Source organism: Perkinsus marinus, assembly GCF_000006405.1.
Source record: "Perkinsus marinus ATCC 50983 genomic scaffold scf_1104296934246, whole genome shotgun sequence".
Classification (NCBI taxonomy): Eukaryota; Perkinsozoa; order Perkinsida; family Perkinsidae; genus Perkinsus; species Perkinsus marinus.
The window spans coordinates 145,023-162,993 of record NW_003214886.1 but is presented as its reverse complement, the minus strand read 5'-3'; the positions used below and the strand labels follow the sequence as shown (position 1 = coordinate 162,993).

The 17,971-nt window shown below is 43.8% G+C and overlaps 4 protein-coding genes across 4 annotated transcripts in view; 3 read left to right on the top strand and 1 right to left on the bottom strand.

Annotated features, from left to right (window-relative positions):
* Positions 1-1,350, bottom strand: part of Pmar_PMAR004738 (hypothetical protein) — a gene marked incomplete at both ends in the record, with an annotated part of 7,660 nt that extends 6,310 nt beyond the window's left edge. Inside the window, 3 exons of the mRNA XM_002785044.1 lie at positions 218-311; positions 745-811; positions 1,259-1,350. Of these exons, the coding sequence (XP_002785090.1) occupies positions 218-311; positions 745-811; positions 1,259-1,350 (253 nt within the window). The remainder of the gene's footprint in view (positions 1-217; positions 312-744; positions 812-1,258) is intronic.
* Positions 1,351-4,762: 3,412 nt separating this feature from the next.
* On the top strand, positions 4,763-7,523 carry Pmar_PMAR004737 (hypothetical protein). Its single transcript, XM_002785043.1, has 5 exons — positions 4,763-4,908; positions 5,225-5,354; positions 5,854-6,087; positions 6,722-6,947; positions 7,370-7,523. The coding sequence occupies exons 1-5, from the start codon at positions 4,773-4,775 to the stop codon at positions 7,487-7,489; spliced, it is 846 nt and encodes a 281-aa protein (XP_002785089.1). The 5' UTR covers positions 4,763-4,772; the 3' UTR covers positions 7,490-7,523.
* A 389-nt stretch (positions 7,524-7,912) lies between these two features.
* Pmar_PMAR004736 (conserved hypothetical protein) lies at positions 7,913-12,192 on the top strand (the record flags this gene model as incomplete). The annotated part of the gene is made up of 13 exons (XM_002785042.1): positions 7,913-7,985; positions 8,225-8,290; positions 8,513-8,614; positions 8,661-8,746; positions 9,240-9,296; positions 9,342-9,446; positions 9,494-9,568; positions 9,660-9,738; positions 9,787-9,888; positions 9,943-10,072; positions 10,164-10,246; positions 11,684-11,744; positions 11,997-12,192. The coding sequence occupies 13 exons, from the start codon at positions 7,913-7,915 to the stop codon at positions 12,190-12,192; spliced, it is 1,215 nt and encodes a 404-aa protein (XP_002785088.1).
* Positions 12,193-12,586: 394 nt separating this feature from the next.
* Positions 12,587-16,137, top strand: Pmar_PMAR004735 (hypothetical protein). The gene is made up of 8 exons (XM_002785041.1): positions 12,587-12,711; positions 12,991-13,175; positions 13,222-13,506; positions 14,033-14,153; positions 14,221-14,324; positions 14,803-14,946; positions 15,401-15,498; positions 15,949-16,137. The coding sequence occupies exons 1-8, from the start codon at positions 12,603-12,605 to the stop codon at positions 16,043-16,045; spliced, it is 1,143 nt and encodes a 380-aa protein (XP_002785087.1). The 5' UTR covers positions 12,587-12,602; the 3' UTR covers positions 16,046-16,137.
* The last annotated feature ends 1,834 nt before the right edge of the window (positions 16,138-17,971 follow it).

The following is a 17,971-nucleotide window of genomic DNA, read 5'->3' as shown; positions in this document are numbered from 1 at the left end:
GCAGTCTGTCAACGGAAAATATTCATACCGAATAAAATATTGGAATTACATGAAATTACTCTAATACTTTTTCAATGAATAAAATCATATATAATTTTTTTCTAATATTTTTTAATACATTTTCAACCAAAGACACTCACGCTAATGAACTCATAACAACTCAACGACGAGCGACCAAGCGCCTTCCCCAATAATAATGATTCACCCATCCTACTACCGTCCGTTGCGCTCATTATCAACCCAAAGCCGCCATACTCTCGCGTCTCCTCACTTCCCCCTCTACCTGTACTTAGTAAATCTACACATCGCACCTAGACAACAACAACAATACACATAACGACATACATAATACTCGAGTTATAATACAAAGCGAATAATATAATCCTTTTTATGAGAGGAATACGTATAATATAATCCAGTGGAGTTTCACGACTACCCGTTTAACGTGAAGTGGCGTCGTAAAACTCTGCGAAAAACGCGATATTCGCGGTGATATGCAGTAGTCGTGAAATATGTTTTTCATATCACTAGAATAGTTGTGAAACTCCAATGTACATCCTACATGCATCAGTAATCCTCTAAACTTCTTTAAATGCTCGACAATATTACTATGAGAAAACCGCGAATCGATTCCCCGTGAGTTTCAGCAAAGATACGATGAAATTCTCAATTTACTTATGCAAATTCGATCAAAATTGCGCACTGTCTGTGTATTAGTCTGTTCAACCTAGACCCCATTATAACCTCTGGTGTGATGCTAATCACGTCAGGAGGGATCTTCATCTTAACATCAAAATCGCCAATAGTACGACTGAAAACGTAAAGAAAAAATGAGCTCATCATCGCGACAAAGAGAGAAAATGCTGTTTATAAATTAGTGAATAAAATAATACTATATAATCGATATTTCATAAAAACACACAAAAGTCACCGACTAATTATTGGGGTTGTCGCAAGATCAGCGATCTACGTTCGAAAAAATGCATATACTATAGAAAATTTCAGACATTTTCACGGACTACTACTCGCGTACCCGTACGATATCAAATATATATTATATTATAGATAATAATATTAATATTATTGATATTAAATTCCATACAATGGAGTTTCACCCGTTTCACGTGAAGTGGCGTAAAACTCGGTGAAAAACGCGATATTCGCGGCCTGTAGTAGTCGTGAAATATGTTTTCACTACTGTTTTTCATATCACTAGGGTCGTGAAACTCCAGTGATACAGTAAGAGCTCTCCTATTACCTGGGCTCCAACACTCCAGCCACGCGGCCGTCTGAGACATTACCACCGGCTTGTGAGATCCTCCTACGTTCATAAGTAGCGGACGCCTTCATATCTCGACTGGAAAACCAGAACGAAATAGTGCTCTGATGCGATTTACAGAAATACCGAATCACGCGAAATTTTTGCTTTCCTCAGCTGAGCTCAGGGATTGTGAAAAGACACAACTCCGAGGAGAAGTGCACATACGCCAAAAATAAAATTCCACAAAATTCTCTCACAATTTGAATATTGTGCATATTTCCCCAACATCCAAATTGAGAGGGAATTTCCGGAAATTGTAATTTTGTTTTCTTTACGCTTCTACCCGGATTCGTATGTAAACCTAGATTTTTAAATTCCTGAGCTCAGCTGAGGCAAGCGAACATATATTCCTACTCCAACACTTTATAGGAAACTCCTGAGCTCAGCTGAGGAAAGCGATTACATATATTCCTACTCCAACACTGTATAGAAAACTCCTGAGCTCAGCTAGGAAAGCGATTACATATATTCCTACTCCAACACTGTATAGGAAACTCCTGAGCTCAGCTGAGGAAAGCGAACATATATTCCTACTCCAACACTGTATAGGAAACTCTTCTGAGGTCAGTTGGGAAAAGCGATTACATATATTCCTACTCCAACACTGTATAGGAAACTCTTCTGAGGTCAGTTGAGGAAAGCGATTACATATATTCCTACTCCAACACTGTATAGGAAACTCTTCTGAGGTCAGTTGAGGAAAGCGATTACATATATTCCTACTCCAACACTGATGACGAGGAGTGATACCTAGTTCAATACCTAGTCCAAATAATCCCTCCATCTGCAACGATGTCTTCCGATGGGTCGAGGTCAACTTTCGAACCGCGGAATCGGAGAGGAATCCAGGCGGCTCGGCAATCACCGAGATTTCCGCAATACAAATACCTCAACAGGTAAGACTTCGTGACTATCATCCACATGACCCACGTTCGATCCTTAGTACCTCCCTATTAATAAATTACCCAAAACGCATACTCCAGCAGAACAATTAGAAGTCTGCAATACTTTTTCGCAATACTTCAACCCGGTCGTCGCAGCCTCTACGATCTGACAAAACGAAATCAATTTCGTCACTGCGCCACAAAATTCGAAGACTTGGGAGAAGTTTAAAACGAGAGGTGATTCTGCTAAAGTGGGATTATATCATTGAGAATTATAGTGGAAATTTGAGAATGTGATTTTCTCACGCACGATTATAGCCGAGTAGCATAGAAGTATTAATAATAAAGACTATAATTTCGGAGGAAAAACGCCGAATGAAACAAAAAGTAGTAGAAGCATACAAACAAGTTTAAAAACCTGTCGCGAGTTCTTTCCCCCCAACACTACTGAGGTGTCCATTCGATCACCATTGACCGAATTATCGATCCACGCTTTGGGAAACTCCGACGCGACCAGCTCACACGCTGTGATACCGTCATGGCCATCGAGAACGCCGAAAACCTCGAGAAGCTCATCAGTGGTGACACTGATGGTGACACACAGAGTCGACTTACATACAAGGACTGGGAAAGGCCCTTTATTTTAATACTCTGTTGATAGTACATACTCCGATCCTCGTTGGCATGAAAACCAATAGGATTCACAGAGGTGTACGTTGACACTACCAATTTACTACAAGTAGAAGCCATGCCTGAGAACAACTCTCGTACTGCATTCACTCTGAAGACTTACTTTGATTTTCCTCGAACTCATTGAGGCGCTTTGGCCAGGAGCCTGAGCTGCTCGTGATGAGGGAAGCGATGGGATCAGACTCCACACCAGGACCCCCCTCATCGTCATCGTCATCTTCTACTGTGTTGTTGGTAGCAGTATCGTCTTGTCCCCATATTACACTATTACGGAAAATACGCCTCATTGTATACAAAGCAAAAACCCTATTTGATTTTCATGCACTACATTAGCGACTACGGATTTCCCATAAAACTGATTCTATTATAATCAGGAAAAATACACAGAAAAAATTATTGAGAAAATCATTCAAGAATACACAGAAAATAATATTGATAAAATCATAGGAAAAATACACGTAGAGAATTATTAAAATCATAAAAAATAACACGGAAAAAATTATTGATAAAATCATAAAAGAAAAGACGGTAAAAAATTATTAGAATCATAAAAAACATCTTCAGTGTATTAAAATCATTTTAATGCACGGAATATCGTCTTAACATCGCTTATTATTCTCATCTTCGTAATATAGGCAACACGGGTTGTACTACCGATGGAAGTACCAAGCCATGCATATCTCTTTCATTACTCAATCGTCGTCCAGTAGTAGTTGTGTACTGTTCGGGGTCTTCACTAGACCTCTCCTGCGTTTCGAGAGCGCCCCTAGGATTGAGTTTTACATGTAAAACTCTATCCCAACAGCGCTTTTGAAGCTCAGGAGAGGTCTATTGAACATGCCGGTTGAATCACTATACCCAATCTCCCCCTCCTAGCTACGCTCCGCTGTTGTTGTAGTGCATCTATTTTTCTAAATAGTAACGCTCTAGTCTTATGAGGCACTCTTGCACCGAATAGGTCTATGAATGCTATGCGACGCATGAGAACACTGAGCTAAGTCTGCCTATGAATAACTAATGTTGCACCCACGAAAAAAGTCCGGAGAAATACCCTGGCTGGGATTCGAACCCGGGTCGGCGGGAGAAGAATTTCTCGTTTGGATAGGATCTCGCGTCACACGTGGGAATGAAGCCATTGTCGATTAATGAACGATTCATCAATGAAAATAGATTCACCAGCTGGTCTGATCACATTATCTTGTGTGACGACCGCAGGCTCTTCCTCGAATTGAAACGCAATTCGGTATCAGGTACAGAGAGATGATACCAGGTGCCGAACCTCTGCTGGTGCAGATGACAGACGTTCAGAGAAAGGTTGAGATAACCCTGGATTGAATGCAATAGTGGATAATGACGTAATTGCCAGAACGACGATCGATCAGTGATCGATATTGTAATTGACGCAACTATGGCCGTTACACTATTGCAGGAAAGAATCTTCGTCCATACTTATGATAACCGTCACACTTGACAAATCGTACCAGAAATGCATAATGCATCATGGCATAAGGTTTGAAAGGCCTGGAAAAGTTAAAAGGAAAGTTTCTCATACCTCCCCTAAAGACTTCATGACATTCCTCTCAGATTTCTCCGCCTAGGCTTATCTAAAATTTGGTGGGAATGTGTAGTTTACTTAGAGAGGGCAAACGAGCTGTCAGAGCAGGAATTGTTATTGAATACCAACTTTCCCTGAACCTCTGTGAGATTGATAGAACAGGCTCTCTGGCCGTAGCCCTTATATGGCTGCCTTGCGGTGGGTGTTTCTCATAGCAGACTAAGAGATATCTTTATTATTATGAGTGCGTCCAACGCTATGATCGGTGATTCAATACGTTCAGGTCGATTTTCTGTTTGTATTATTACTTCACGAGCTTGCCATGGGTTGTTGTTGTTCGAGCAGCGATGCTCAGGAAGGGGCTGGAATAAGTAGAAGGTACTCTGACTGGTCTCTGCCCAGTGTTGCCCACCAGGAAAACTATCGGGCACGGTTAAAGGGAGGAAGTTACTACGATGGTAGTATTACTACCTGGGAAAGTATGCACATGGTCATCCACATGTGTTGGTGGCAATATGAAAATCATGATATGATTTCCTGTTGGTTAAACCAACAGGAAATATGACTGTATATTTCACCCGAGTTCTAATATAAACTCCTATGATTAGTGAGGAAACTCTCCTGAGCTCAGCTGAGGAAAGCGAACATATATTCCAATGCTGGCGAGAGCGGCAGTTTTGTGCGTACTACGATACTCTACTTGTTTCCAACTATGATTAAAATCGGATATTATCATTACCAAAATTTTCGAAAATCCTTTTCAATTGGGGCTAGGTTCCCCGAGTGGTATGAACGGTGGTGGAGAGGCGTCAGTACGGAGTTTAGTGAGCAATTCTAATGCACGTAAATGGAGTGAGGAATTGTTCGAGGAGAAGATGGCCAATAGGCGACGAGAGAGAGAACAGTAATACCCAATAGTAATTTGAGAGAAATGTGGTATTATGAAATTATTCAGCTTTCTGCGTTATGGATGCTACTTTCAATGCCACTCGTGTTTGGCTGACTTTAATCGCATTTGTTTTTGAGTGTTGTTATAGAACGACTTAGTGGAATTGATAACACATTTTGAGTTTTCTCAAAGTTGAAATTTTTATTTGTGGTCGATTTTTGGTATTTTTACCAAGAAAATACGAAAAATGTAAAATTTTCGCTACAAATCATTAAATTCGATATTTCGACCATTTCCGAGGCGCGCTCAAGACCTCGGCTATTCGTACAGTATGTTTATTTCACCACTTTGGAATCGCCGTTTTTGACTTGATGAATTGGTCATATAATAAATGGTAGTCCAGTAACGACTTCATCTGAAGTAGTTAGAAGTTTGACACTTTCCACTGGAAATCTCGAGAATCCAATTTTAAGACTTGTTGTTTTTGTTTGTATTACCTCTCTCATCGTTTCAGTTCAATTACTAGATCCAACCGCGGGGATACGACAAGTCGGTCGAATCGATCGTACCGTGGTGATGCCACGAATCGCTCGCACGTGGGAGGGGACCTCACAGGCAGATCTTATCGTGGTGGTGGGGAAACTACAAATCGATCGTGTAATCGATATTATTCTGGAGGAGATTGCACTAGTAGATCGGCGCTGGCTTACAATTATTCGAGGGGTGATATGACTTCACGATCCACGCGGTGAGTGGGGATGGGAAAATCTTCCCGGTGCGGGATTTGGGATTCTCATATATGGGAGCGACCAGTGCGGGAATATATGCGCATGGTTGACTACATGTGTTGCTAGGAATATGGAAATTTTGAGGAAATTATCGTTGATTTTTGTATACTTATACCCAAAATCGTGTGATTTTTTATGAAATAGTAAGGAAACCTACGAGCTCAGTTGAGAAAACCAAACATATATTCCCGTACTGGGAGCGACGGTATTCAATTTACGCGTATGGTAAATCTGGAATCTTGGAAGTTGTGATTTCACAGGGAGAGATCTCCGCAGTCGTTTTGTCTCCACTCGCGAATTTCCAGATGGAATTTCGTGTGAGCTCTCTTTCGATTCACCACTTTTATAGAGGTTGAATAATGAGTGCATAAGGTGTTTTACGTGAAGTGGCATAATACTCTGTGAAAAACGCGATATTCGCGGTGATATGCAGTAATCGTGAAATATATTTTTCACTAGTGTTTTCCATATCACTTAAGGCGCATGAAACTCCATAGTGCATGTTCATGGTATTTCTCGAGAGATGAATAGACTTTTATGTTTTTACACAACGACATGCAAAATTTGCATTACTTTGATTTGATATGAATGTAGATCCACGAGTCGAATGGTCCGAGGAGAGGAGTCGCTGACAAGCAGTGAGCTTGGGGGTATCCCTCCACAGCACCCCATCCGAGGGAATTATACTTATCCTCACATACAAAGGGACACTTCGGCAGGTGGCTCATCTCCTGGGGAATGGCCTGGACATTCCCCGATGCCATCATCATTGCCACCAACAGTGCCTCTGGCTGCTAGGAGTCCGAGGGGGCTTGCTAGGGTAGTAATGGGGGGGGCGTGAGCGAATTTATGTGATGTACGTGGAACAGGGAGTCAATTTTAGCAGCGGAGCATGAGTTTTGCTCATGCTGTCGGGGGAATCTATCATTTATCATTACAAGGAAGTCGTATTTTCATCTCATCTGGTGTGAATGGAAATCAGCACAATTTTGGTAATAGTGAAATATATATATGATACTGTGGTATGTGGCAGAATTTTTTGTTCATTTCAAGGAATCAAACTGCGCTGAATATATTTCTACGTTAGTGAACGAAATGGTTGTATACACATTTATGTAGAATTCGAGAATGGCTTTCTAATGGTATATAAGAGGTCTCTGAGCTCATCGGCTATGTAAAGTCATGGGGACAGGGCCATCCTGTAGAAAATGTTGAAGTGATTTGAAATATTCACTTATTCAGTCCCCAGCTTCCTTTCGAAGATCGCCAACGGCATCCAGTTTTATGCCTAGTCCTCGATCCCGAGTAACCCTACCATCGTTACCACGATCGAATCTACCTCCTTCACGGACTGCTATATGAGCAGCAGTGTTGTGTTACTCACTATATGTTTATCGTTTTTCGCTTTGATTAAGCCTGTGTGCTGTGGCGAGAGCTTTTTCGTCGTCGTTGTTGTTCTTGTTTGCGTTTATTGCATCTTGTAATTTATCTGTCACTAGGGTCTTTGCTATGGTTTCCACGGTTGCATAGCCTGTCACTGCTTCGTCATTGACCAGCTATTGTAGTTTTGTACAGTATGTTCATGTTGATGATCTTGATAATATTACGAAGTTGGGAGTTGCTACATTCGTTGATCACGATTGGATTCCCGCTAGGTCTAAGCGAAAGAGCTACAGTAACGCGTGTTTCCATTGCTGGTAGTTGTGATTGAGTGAAGAGTTTAATGAGCAATTCTTCCGCGTGCGGGAGGAGAATCTTTGAGGTTGAATTTGTGTTTTCGCGATGATGGCTGTAGGGCCGATTTTCGGTAGAGCCGCCCTTCTACGTCGGCATGGGGAGATGATGCTCAACGCGAAAGGTGAAATGATGGCAAAATTGATGGTTTTAATGAGGAAGTTCAATGTGTTATGCGGATCGAATTATGTGGTCTCAATTAGAAGAGACATTATTCTCTTAAATGTACCTGTGAAATTGTGAAGATTTGGGAGAATTTCGGAATTTATGGGAATTTTTAATCACAGAAGTCTTATATTATCTGTTCCTAAGGGCTGTGAATACTTGTTTGGGGATTTATGTTTCAAATCTGGTTGTGATTAGGTCGTTCTAGAGTGGCTGGGGACGGGAGAGAGAAGGAAACAGAGAAGGAGTTGTCGTTGTCGATCGGTAGTAGTAGTAGTAGTAGTAGTAGTAGCTTGAATTCCGTACTGCGAAGGTCTCAGCTGGGTGTTGGTGGTGATTTGGTGATATTATAGTGAAAATTTTTCGACTGTAAAATTATCGACATATGCGACGTTTGGTGGTGCATTGTGTGAATCTCGCTAAGGTAGATATGTTGGATCAAGTTGATCACTAACAAGGTTGGTAATGGTCGCGTGTCACTCTTAGGCTCGGATTGCCTCCTTGGATCGACCTGGCGATCGGTCCTCTGCGATGGAGTATCGAGGGGTCTTCACGAGCATGGGCAGACGTCGACTAGCCACGAACGGCGTGGGAGATTCTCGTTGTCGTAGTTTTGCGCGGCACGTTAGTTCAGGTAGAGGCCATGGTTTGTTTGGTTTGGCCGATGGGACACTGCTACTTCTAGGAGGCCGGCAGCTGAGGGGTGACACGAGTGATGAGGTAGCGATTGATGGAATAGCTGACAATCGATCATGTGATCGATTTGGTTATGAATGAATATATCGTTAATTCATCGCGTTGGTTTTGGCAGACTGACGTGGAAGGAACCGAGAGGACTCATACGCATTATAGCGTTTAAGCATTCCTGGAAATCGAACTTGTGGAATCGTTTGAAGACGCAATTTTGGGTATTCGGATCAGCTCTGTCCTGGATCGAGCTATACGGCCGGTGCTGCAATGAATACGTTCCATCATCATCGTTCAAATTTCCTCACTAAAAAGATGGAATATTCAGAGATGGCTCAAGTTCATCCGCATAGTTCTGGACGTGTGAGGTCTTTTGGAGGGACGATGCGAGGCCGCTATCGTAGTAACATGGACGTAATTTTATAAACGATAGTACTACGCGTGCATGGCAACATAGTGTGAGTGTTCACGTTCGGCAGGGACCTTCAACAGCTATATGATAAGTATTGGATAAGCGTTCTTTCAGTGCGACTCAAGATCAACCACTTCCTCCAGTAGAAACTCATTAGCTACAGGGAGCTTTGTAGGCCGATAATTTAGTGGCGCGCGGTGAACTTTGTTGCATTAGTCATCATGGGAGTCTTCGAGCGATGTCGATGACGAGGAGGACGGAGAAATAGTACTGTTTTCTGATGTCTGTCGGAGCGAAGATGGAGGAAGAGCCTGGGAGACGGTACGGCCCCTCATTATCGTTCGTCACACGGAGCAGAGTATGCCTAGGTGCGCTCGAGCTCGGCCTGGTGTCCCCGAGACGATCACGGCGTGTGTGGTAGTCCAGATGGAAAGATACTTCTAGTGAGTGGGAACTCATGGTGGTATCTTGACGCGCCACGAGAATGTCTAGGTCATTGATGACCACTGGAGAGGTTTGTGATTGGAGTCTCAGGTATTGGGAGGATGGAGCGTTGAGGGCGATCCTCTTGATGACGTCTGGCTTTCTACTGATGGCGGTCGGCACTTCGAATGTGGGTGGAATTGACGAAAATTTGGTATGTATGTATGTCCTCGTTCAGGCCAAGCCGAGCATGCGCCTTGGCAGCCCAGGGCGGATTTTGCATGTATTTTTTTACCCGCGCGTAATCGGGTGCTCGTTTACGGTGGCTATAGCGGAGGATGTGGGCCACGAGAGGCATTCCACTCGATCGTTTGGTCATGCGTCTCCCTTACAGATCGAGCTAAGGGTGATCTGTGGATGAGTGACGACCTAGGGAGAACTTGGGACGATATTACATCGCGACTTCCGGTTGACGTCGGAAATCGTTGGGGAGCTCGAATGATAGCTCTGGGCGGCGACGAAGTGTAAGGAGAGTCTCTCTAGGAGACTACTAACAAATGTCCTGTTCGAGCTCTCTCACTATTCTGATCATATCGCTGAGTATATGTTTTTCAGTCTCTTATGTCTTGGCTACGACCCGCGAGCCCCATCGAGGTCCCAGATCTCGTTTATATCGGACGATGGCGGAATGAGTTGGCGTAAGTTAGCTGGCCCCTTGAAAAAGAGCGTTCAGGAAAATGCGAGGCGTTTATATGACCTGAAAATGCGATGCCAAGCCATCAGCCGCAACAGAGTGTTGCCGTCCCGTAGGGGGTGTAGACTGAGTTCCATTCCAATGCCTTCGATTGGTATCGTTCAGTTGCAACTGAACGAATCGAATCCCATTATGGTTCCCATCATGTCCAGAGTTATGTTTCCGATCCGCGGACTCTCGGCTCGACCTTGCTGATACGTCTCACGGCCACTTAGCTCAGCCATTCGGCCCCGGCGCCAGTGGGATGTATCTAAAATCGAGTGCTTCCCTGAAAATCTCATGCTGAAGCAACCGGTACTCATCTATCTCTTGAGGTACAGCATACCGTGCTATGCTGGCCTGTGCGGATATTTACATTTTCTTATTGTTGAAGACAAGTAGTGGTCAACTTGATTACACTATGAGTGTTACATATATCAGTAATAAATGAATACACTATCACTGTTATATATATCAGTGATATATAAGTAATATAATATTTCTAGTAGTGCCGATATTAATCAACAAGACGCATTCTTCCACTCGTGTCCACCTCAAGTGCGATCATAAGTTCGAAGCACCTTATCTGATATAGTGAATGATATGGTATAAGAGTACATATCTGATATATGAGTAAGTGGTGATATGATAATATCATAATGATATCACCACTGACTCCACGGCAATTGGTGACGAATTCCTGAGCTGATCGTCTAAGATCGCCACCTATTCATAACAACTCCAACAATGCCCAACAAACGCTCATGTCAATGGGGGCAGGGGCGCAATCCTTATTGATCGAGCTAGCGGGTGTACTCCGCTGCCGGTTTGGTGCAAATTTGGTGGAGAAAGTTCAAACAGCACCAGCTTTCCGGCAAGAAGACAGCCGAACGTAAACGGCAGAAAGCGGCTTTCGCGATATGACTGGTCGAGTTCGCCATTGAGTGGTCTAACAGCTGATTCAGTTGATTGAAGTTGCTGATCTGCAGCAGATTATAATGATACCGGCTTGCCACCATTGGAAGTTCAGCGCAAGTTTCAATCGATCGTTAGTTTTATCATAGTATTCTCTGAAGACTTTGTCTTCGCTACAAATCCGGTCGATTCCGAGATCGCGAGAAATTCATTGCGATTGGTGTATGACTTATCTTCTTCCACGCATCATCCGTGCGACTCGAAACTCTAGCACTATTTCAGTTCCGAACGAGAGTGTTGCCTTCCCGCAGAGGGAAGATATCGATGGGTGGGCATGGAAGTGTCCGCAGCTAGCCATCACTCACCCTTCCTCATCCAATCCCATGATGGTGCTCATCACACGGTAAGTGAGGACGTGAAGATTCTTGGCCTCGCGAAGATGACGAGTTTGAAATCGAGGAAAGTACGGAGAGCTTATTCCCCACAGGTCAGGAGACTGTGATCGATCGTGGTCGCTCGGCCGATCTTGGCGCCATGCCTCTCCTGGTGTGAGAGCGGATCCCAAGCTGTTCGCCAGAACGATGGAAGGCAGTGCTAGAGTGGTGGCTAGTGGTAAGTGATTTTGTGTAGCGCCGCCCTCTCTTTGTTGTTGTTGACCTTGGCATTGCTCATGATTTGGAAATTGAGGAGAATCCTCGAAATGTTCCGTTTTTAGAGAATATGCAGCTGTTCACATCATCAGCCTCGTTTTGTGTGGTATGGAGTAATACTCCGGGAGTAATCTAGTTAGGTTCATCCAGGGTGTCCCTCGTTGCTGGTCCTCATCCGTCGGAAGTTTTTGAGTCCACACCCAATGAGAAAGATGCTCAAGCTCAGAAACACTTAATTGAACTTCTGGCCGCCGGACTTCCTCAGGGGGAAGACTTCCGAAATGTCTTCCGCATTCACGTGGCGGAGGCACTCATCGGAACTGAACTTGTTGGCGGTGTCGACTAGACCTATAATGATGCTATTATATGCATTGGGTATATAGCGTTCGCATAGTAGAAACAAAGACACTATCAGAGTTTTCTCGGTCCCATGGGCTCTGCACTATTTTCCCCGATGACTCTGCCGATTTGCTGGCGTTTTCACCTGAGTTTTCCTCCGGGCACATCGTCCCATGCGTGAGCGCATCAGTTCTGTTCTTACACTGACTTGATTGGACGTATCATATCTCATACCTTCATGTCTGTTTGTTGGTTACCAAATCGGTATAGGCGCTATAATAACCTCGGACCTGCCAGGATTCGAGTTTTCGTTTTATTATCATTATGTGTAAGGGTGCGTAGCTCTGTTTTCTGTGATACTGCACGAGTCGTGTTGGCGCATCGCTGCTATTATGCCTTGTAGCTCTCAACTTCGCAATGGGGGGTTCGCAGGAAACGGAGGCAAGGGAAGAATCAGCGGCATCGACGGAAGAGAAGAATGATGGAGTGATCCCTTTGGAGAGGACGTTGGATGAGCGATGTGCAAGTGAGCAGTATAGGGAGATATTAACATGCTACATGTGTTGGTGACAATATGGAAATTCTGGGAGCAAATTGTGGGAAATTCTCATTGGTTTCTGTACACTTCTACCCGAATTCGTATATAAACTCCTACAACTAGTAAGGAAACTCCTGAGCCTAGCTGAGGAGAGGGAACGTATATTCTTTCAACACTCCAGGGGAGGAAGTTGTTGAGGTTCCGATTTTAATCACCAACCCGGTTGACTATTGGAGAATATAATTGTTATTGTTTTTGTTTCATCAGTTTCTTTATTCAATCATCTGCGTATACTGGCCTATGAGCTGGCTCTCAGCGTTTCTTCCACCGACTCGGAAATGGAGGCGATCGCGATCAGTTTCGTTGGTGCGAACACCCAGGCAGCCTTAGCCAAATGTTTGGTCAATTTTTGGTTCGTCTGCGGCCCCCAAGTTCATCAATATTGGGACGAGGTGAGTTGAGGAAGTTCAAGATGGAGTGAGATTGCAAGATTTTCAGGCTCAGCAGCGTTCCTGGCTCAATCGATTGTATATGTTAATACTTGGTTCCGAAGAAGGTGTAGTTTCTCTCCATAGCGGTTTTGTAATTCTCCGCGACTGTATTTTTACACTGCACTGGGCGACCGGCCGACGCGCGACGGGATGGACCGCTGAGCAAGATGAGAGTTGGCTGTGTCGGTTGGCGGATCTGGCGACACCGATGGCAACTCGTTCGAAGAGCCTCTGTCGTATCATGTCGCATGAGAGGCTGTTTCCTGCTATAAGTCTGAGCGAAAACACTCCTGTAGGCCGGTGGGCTCATGTTGGACTAATGGTCAGTTCGTACGCACATCTCGTTGTTCTGTGTGGAAGTTGTTTCTACTGCATGGGTTGGGGATGATATTATCTTAGAGTTTAGTATCATACGTTGAATACCTATATACTGTGTTTGGGATCTGTCTTATCGCGATGCAATTCCACCGCCGCACTGTTCCGCTGAAGGTATATTTCGTATACAGTGCGTGTCAATTTGATATGCAAATGTGGCGAGACTGGTTGGAATTGATGTTGGAATATATCGCATATGCAATGTAACGATGGCTATGAACATGTGTTGTGATGATGAGAGTACCCGTTTGGGACTGTGATGATAGCGACAACTTGTTCACTATCACTTGTCCTACAAAATAACACACATTTGCATATCAAATTGGCACATACTGGACGTTACCACCCAGTTCCTGTACACTTCGATCGCGAAACAGTTAAAAAAGTAAAGCTGGTGAAACGTCACTGTATGAAAGAAATTGATTTTTGCTTGACGAACTTAGTCCTATGCATTGAGTGGTGGAAAGACCCCCTATCGCAATGGTTACTTGCCTGGACCGATGGGCAGTTGGCGACTTACTGGACCGCAGAAAGTTGCTGCTGGGGTTGCCATTACTGTACCAGGTGAGTGTTGAAAGTAGTGGAGCGGTACCGCTGTGTCACTGGAGAGATGTTGCATACGTGTGTTCAGGTGGTATAGCTCTTGGTGCTCTTGGACTGGCAGGGCATTACCTTGTGAACGGGTCGCAGGATCAGTCTGCTGAACTGAGGGGAAAATGTGATAAATTATCACGTGTAAGTTGGGTTGTTGCTGTGAGTAGTACAGTGCAGGTCAATTCGGTATGCAAGTGCGGATGAGTCAGATTTTACGCGAAAAAAGGGTTGACTTGGGAATTTCGTACGTAAAATGTGGAGATTACTATGAACATGTGTTGTGATGAGAGTAATCGTTTGGAACTGTGATAGCGGCCACTTGTTCACACTATGTCATTAGCGCTCGCCCGGGTATGTCACGTTTGATGAGTTCATTGAAGTTTCACCCGTTTAACGTGAAGTGTCGAAGAACTCAGTGAAAAACGCGACATTCGCGGTGATATGCAGTAGTCGGTGAAACATGTTTTTCACTAGTGTTTTTCATATCACTAGGGTGGAGCTTCATTGTTTTGAACGTTCTAAGTACTTGTTTCTGAGTATTGTTTTTCATTCTGATACCGTACCGTATTCAGATCCTTGGTTGATGGTAGTCATATTTCGCTGATTGCTTTCCGCACAGATACAAGTTGCTCGGAAAATGCATCCAATTGTGATTAATAACCACACGAAGTCCACGTTGAAACTGTACCTTTATCAGAGCTCTGATCTGGTCTGTGTGATACCTATTGGTGGTGGTGGAGCTAATTCTGAAGGGAAGCGGGAGGTGAGGAGGTTGTGTCGCCTGTCCCGTTCCGGTGTATCTAACGAGGCACATGTGTGAAAATAGTGGTGGAGTAGCTACTCTGGTGATATATAAGATTTCCGGAATGTGTGAGATTATATATTCATACTCCATCTATGGTTATATATATTTTTCACTGCTCGACTTCATGTGTAGCGGAGTCGCATAGATCGACCGAGACGGACGCATTTATATGGAAGTATTGGAGAATGAAGTCACTTTATGGTGAATTCTCATATCGTTGATATCTTATTCTCTTTGATTTTTTGGCTGATTATCTCGGAAAATGACGAAATTTTTCGGTGTTGGGGGGGGCGTTCTTGTATATACATAACTTTGGTTGGTTCGACGAATTCATGTAATAGGAATTTTTTTATATTTCTTCGTTTTACTTGATGCGTTCGGAGTGAGGTTGTTATGATTTATCGGGCTATAGGTACCCCCGGGTCAGCAGGCAGTGTTCCGGCCCAGCATTGCTGGAGATTCCTTCTGGCTCAAGGTCTACTCTCAGCTTGGATGGATTGAGTATCCCGAGTAAGGCATGGGGGTAGAGTAGGCTGTTAACGTTTTTGGTTGATGGGCGGAAAATGCGTGAAAAAATCCGCTTTTGTGTTTTTCTCACGATGCTTAACTCGCAACCGTGAAGAGCTAACAGCCAAGATATTTGGGTTGTTTGCAGGGAGAGGCACAGTGATGTGCCTGGCTAACCCTGCTTGTTCGTTGGAGCACTTCGACGATTGTATAGTCGGAGCATTTCGCCCCAACGATTATCACCGCATAGGTCATCATGTCGCAACAGGAAACAAAAACAACGACACTTAAACCGGAAAATGAGTTGAGCGCAGTTAATGACTTTTTCTATAAATTGTTTCTGTCAATGATTTTTTTATGAAATTTTTGATATCATTTTTCAGTCACTGATTTTTTATGAAATTTTTTCATGTGATTTTTTGTCAATGAATTGTTTGAAGTGGTTTTTCTTAGGTATAGCGGAATGGTCAGCCGAGGTGACCATTTCTCCGCTGCCCGGAGTAAGACGGGAGCACTCGAGCTGTATGGAGAGGCTGAGGCTGTGCACTAGTTGAAGGACAAGCTGCTAGCACATGAGAGGGAGAAATATGGCGGTGTCCAGTAGAGGAGTATGAATCCTCACAACTTAATACAATTTGGAGTTGGAAACTGGCTTGTGTTGTTCGTGTCAATAGAATGTCTCCTGTGGTGTTCTGAAATCGGATGAGGATATACTCCCGTACCACGCCAATGGGAGATCATTATATCGCAAGTTATTCAGCATCCTGAATAATCGTTACAAGTCACTATTTGAGACATTTAAGAACAGGTGTGGTATCACCAAGTCTGGTAGATGTTCAAAGTGCACGTACCGTAGCGATCGTGGATCGGCTTGCTGTTGTTTTTGTTTCAAAAATTACAGAAGTTTACATAAGTGTACAAAAACCAATATTATCATATTGTCATCTACACATGTAGTTGACCACACTAGGTCGGAGACTGCCATGCTTTGCCCTCTCGGCACTAAAAATTGCCGGTGTCGTGACTTCCTGATTTTTGGGCGTGCGCTTTTTCGTGTTTGTGATAATCTTGCGCTCTTGTATCGCTTTACTTGCTTTCGTGCGTATACCACCAACAACTGATTTTGTTTCCATCCTGCCGAATAGTGGTTGTGGTATTGACCATTGTTTGATTTATATAGTTTGAGTATTCGTACGTCTAGTAGAACTGGAGAGTAGTGGGGTTCCTAGGAGACGGCTGAGACTGGGAGTGACTACTTTCGGAAGAGGCGATAGCATCGGTCTTCTCCTATGTTCAGGGGTTCCTCATGTAGTTGGTGTTTCTGTGATTGAAGTCTTCGAGGAACTCACTTGGTAGGGCTAAAGCGTCGAATTTCGAATGTGATGTTGGAGTTGGGCATGCAAGGCGTGAAAGGGGGGGCTAGGAAAAGCTCCAAAAGTTGGAGGAAAATCTTCGCTGTGCGAAGATACGTCGGAGAGTACTAATGTAACCCCTCGGGAGACGTTTTGGCCTGACGTCGATTGGGAACACAGTGGGAGAAGCTGAGTACTCTACTGAGGTGAGATGCATGGATAGGTGTTGGGAGTTCGTGTAGTATGTAATTTAGTTATGCGGGAGACGGCAGTGTTGGAGTAGGAATAGAGGTTCACTTCCTCAGCTGAGCTCAGGAGTTTCCTATACAGTGTTGGAGTAGGAATATATGTTCGCTTTCCTCACCTGAGCTCAGGAGTTTCCTATACAGTGTTGGAGTAGGAATATATGTTCGCTTTCCTCAGCTGAGCTCAGGAGTTTCCTATACAGTGTTGGAGTAGGAATATATGTTCGCTTTCCTCAGCTGAGCTCAGGAGTTTCCTATACAGTGTTGGAGTAGGAATATATGTTCGCTTTCCTCAGCTGAGCTCAGGAGTTTCCTATACAGTGTTGGAGTAGGCATATATGTTCGCTTTCCTCAGCTGAGCTCAGGAGTTTCCTATACAGTGTTGGAGTAGGAATATATGTTCGCTTTCCTCAGCTGAGCTCAGAAGAGTTTCCTATACAGTGTTGGAGTAGGAATATATGTTCGCTTTCCTCAGCTGAGCTCAGGAGTTTCCTATACAGTGTTGGAGTAGGAATATATGTTCGCTTTCCTCAGCTGAGCTCAGGAGTTTCCTATACAGTGTTGGAGTAGGAATATATGTTCGCTTTCCTCAGCTGAGCTCAGAAGAGTTTCCTATACAGTGTTGGAGTAGGAATATATGTTCGCTTTCCTCACCTGAGCTCAGAAGAGTTTCCTATACAGTGTTGGAGTAGGAATATATGTAATCGCTTTCCTCAGCTGAGCTCAGGAGTTTCCTATACAGTGTTGCAGTAGGAATATATGTAATCGCTTTCCTCAGCTGAGCTCAGGAGTTTCCTATACAGTGTTGGAGTAGGAATATATGTAATCGCTTTCCTCAGCTGAGCTCAGGAGTTTCCTATACAGTGTGGAGTAGGAATA

What these genes read in the sequence shown, in the direction of transcription:
- Pmar_PMAR004737 (XM_002785043.1), top strand. Translation starts at nt 4,773, where the DNA reads ATGGGTTGTTGTTGTTCGAGCAGCGATGCTCAGGAAGGGGCTGGAATA. An exon ending in ATGACTTCACGATCCACGCG is followed by an intron (nt 6,088 to 6,721) that starts GTGAGTGGGGAT and finishes ATATGAATGTAG; the next exon opens with ATCCACGAGTCGAATGGTCC. An exon ending in GTCCGAGGGGGCTTGCTAGG is followed by an intron (nt 6,948 to 7,369) that starts GTAGTAATGGGG and finishes TCACTTATTCAG; the next exon opens with TCCCCAGCTTCCTTTCGAAG.
- Pmar_PMAR004735 (XM_002785041.1), top strand. Translation starts at nt 12,603, where the DNA reads ATGGGGGGTTCGCAGGAAACGGAGGCAAGGGAAGAATCAGCGGCATCG. An exon ending in GGTTGCCATTACTGTACCAG is followed by an intron (nt 14,154 to 14,220) that starts GTGAGTGTTGAA and finishes ACGTGTGTTCAG; the next exon opens with GTGGTATAGCTCTTGGTGCT. An exon ending in ATTCTGAAGGGAAGCGGGAG is followed by an intron (nt 14,947 to 15,400) that starts GTGAGGAGGTTG and finishes ATCGGGCTATAG; the next exon opens with GTACCCCCGGGTCAGCAGGC.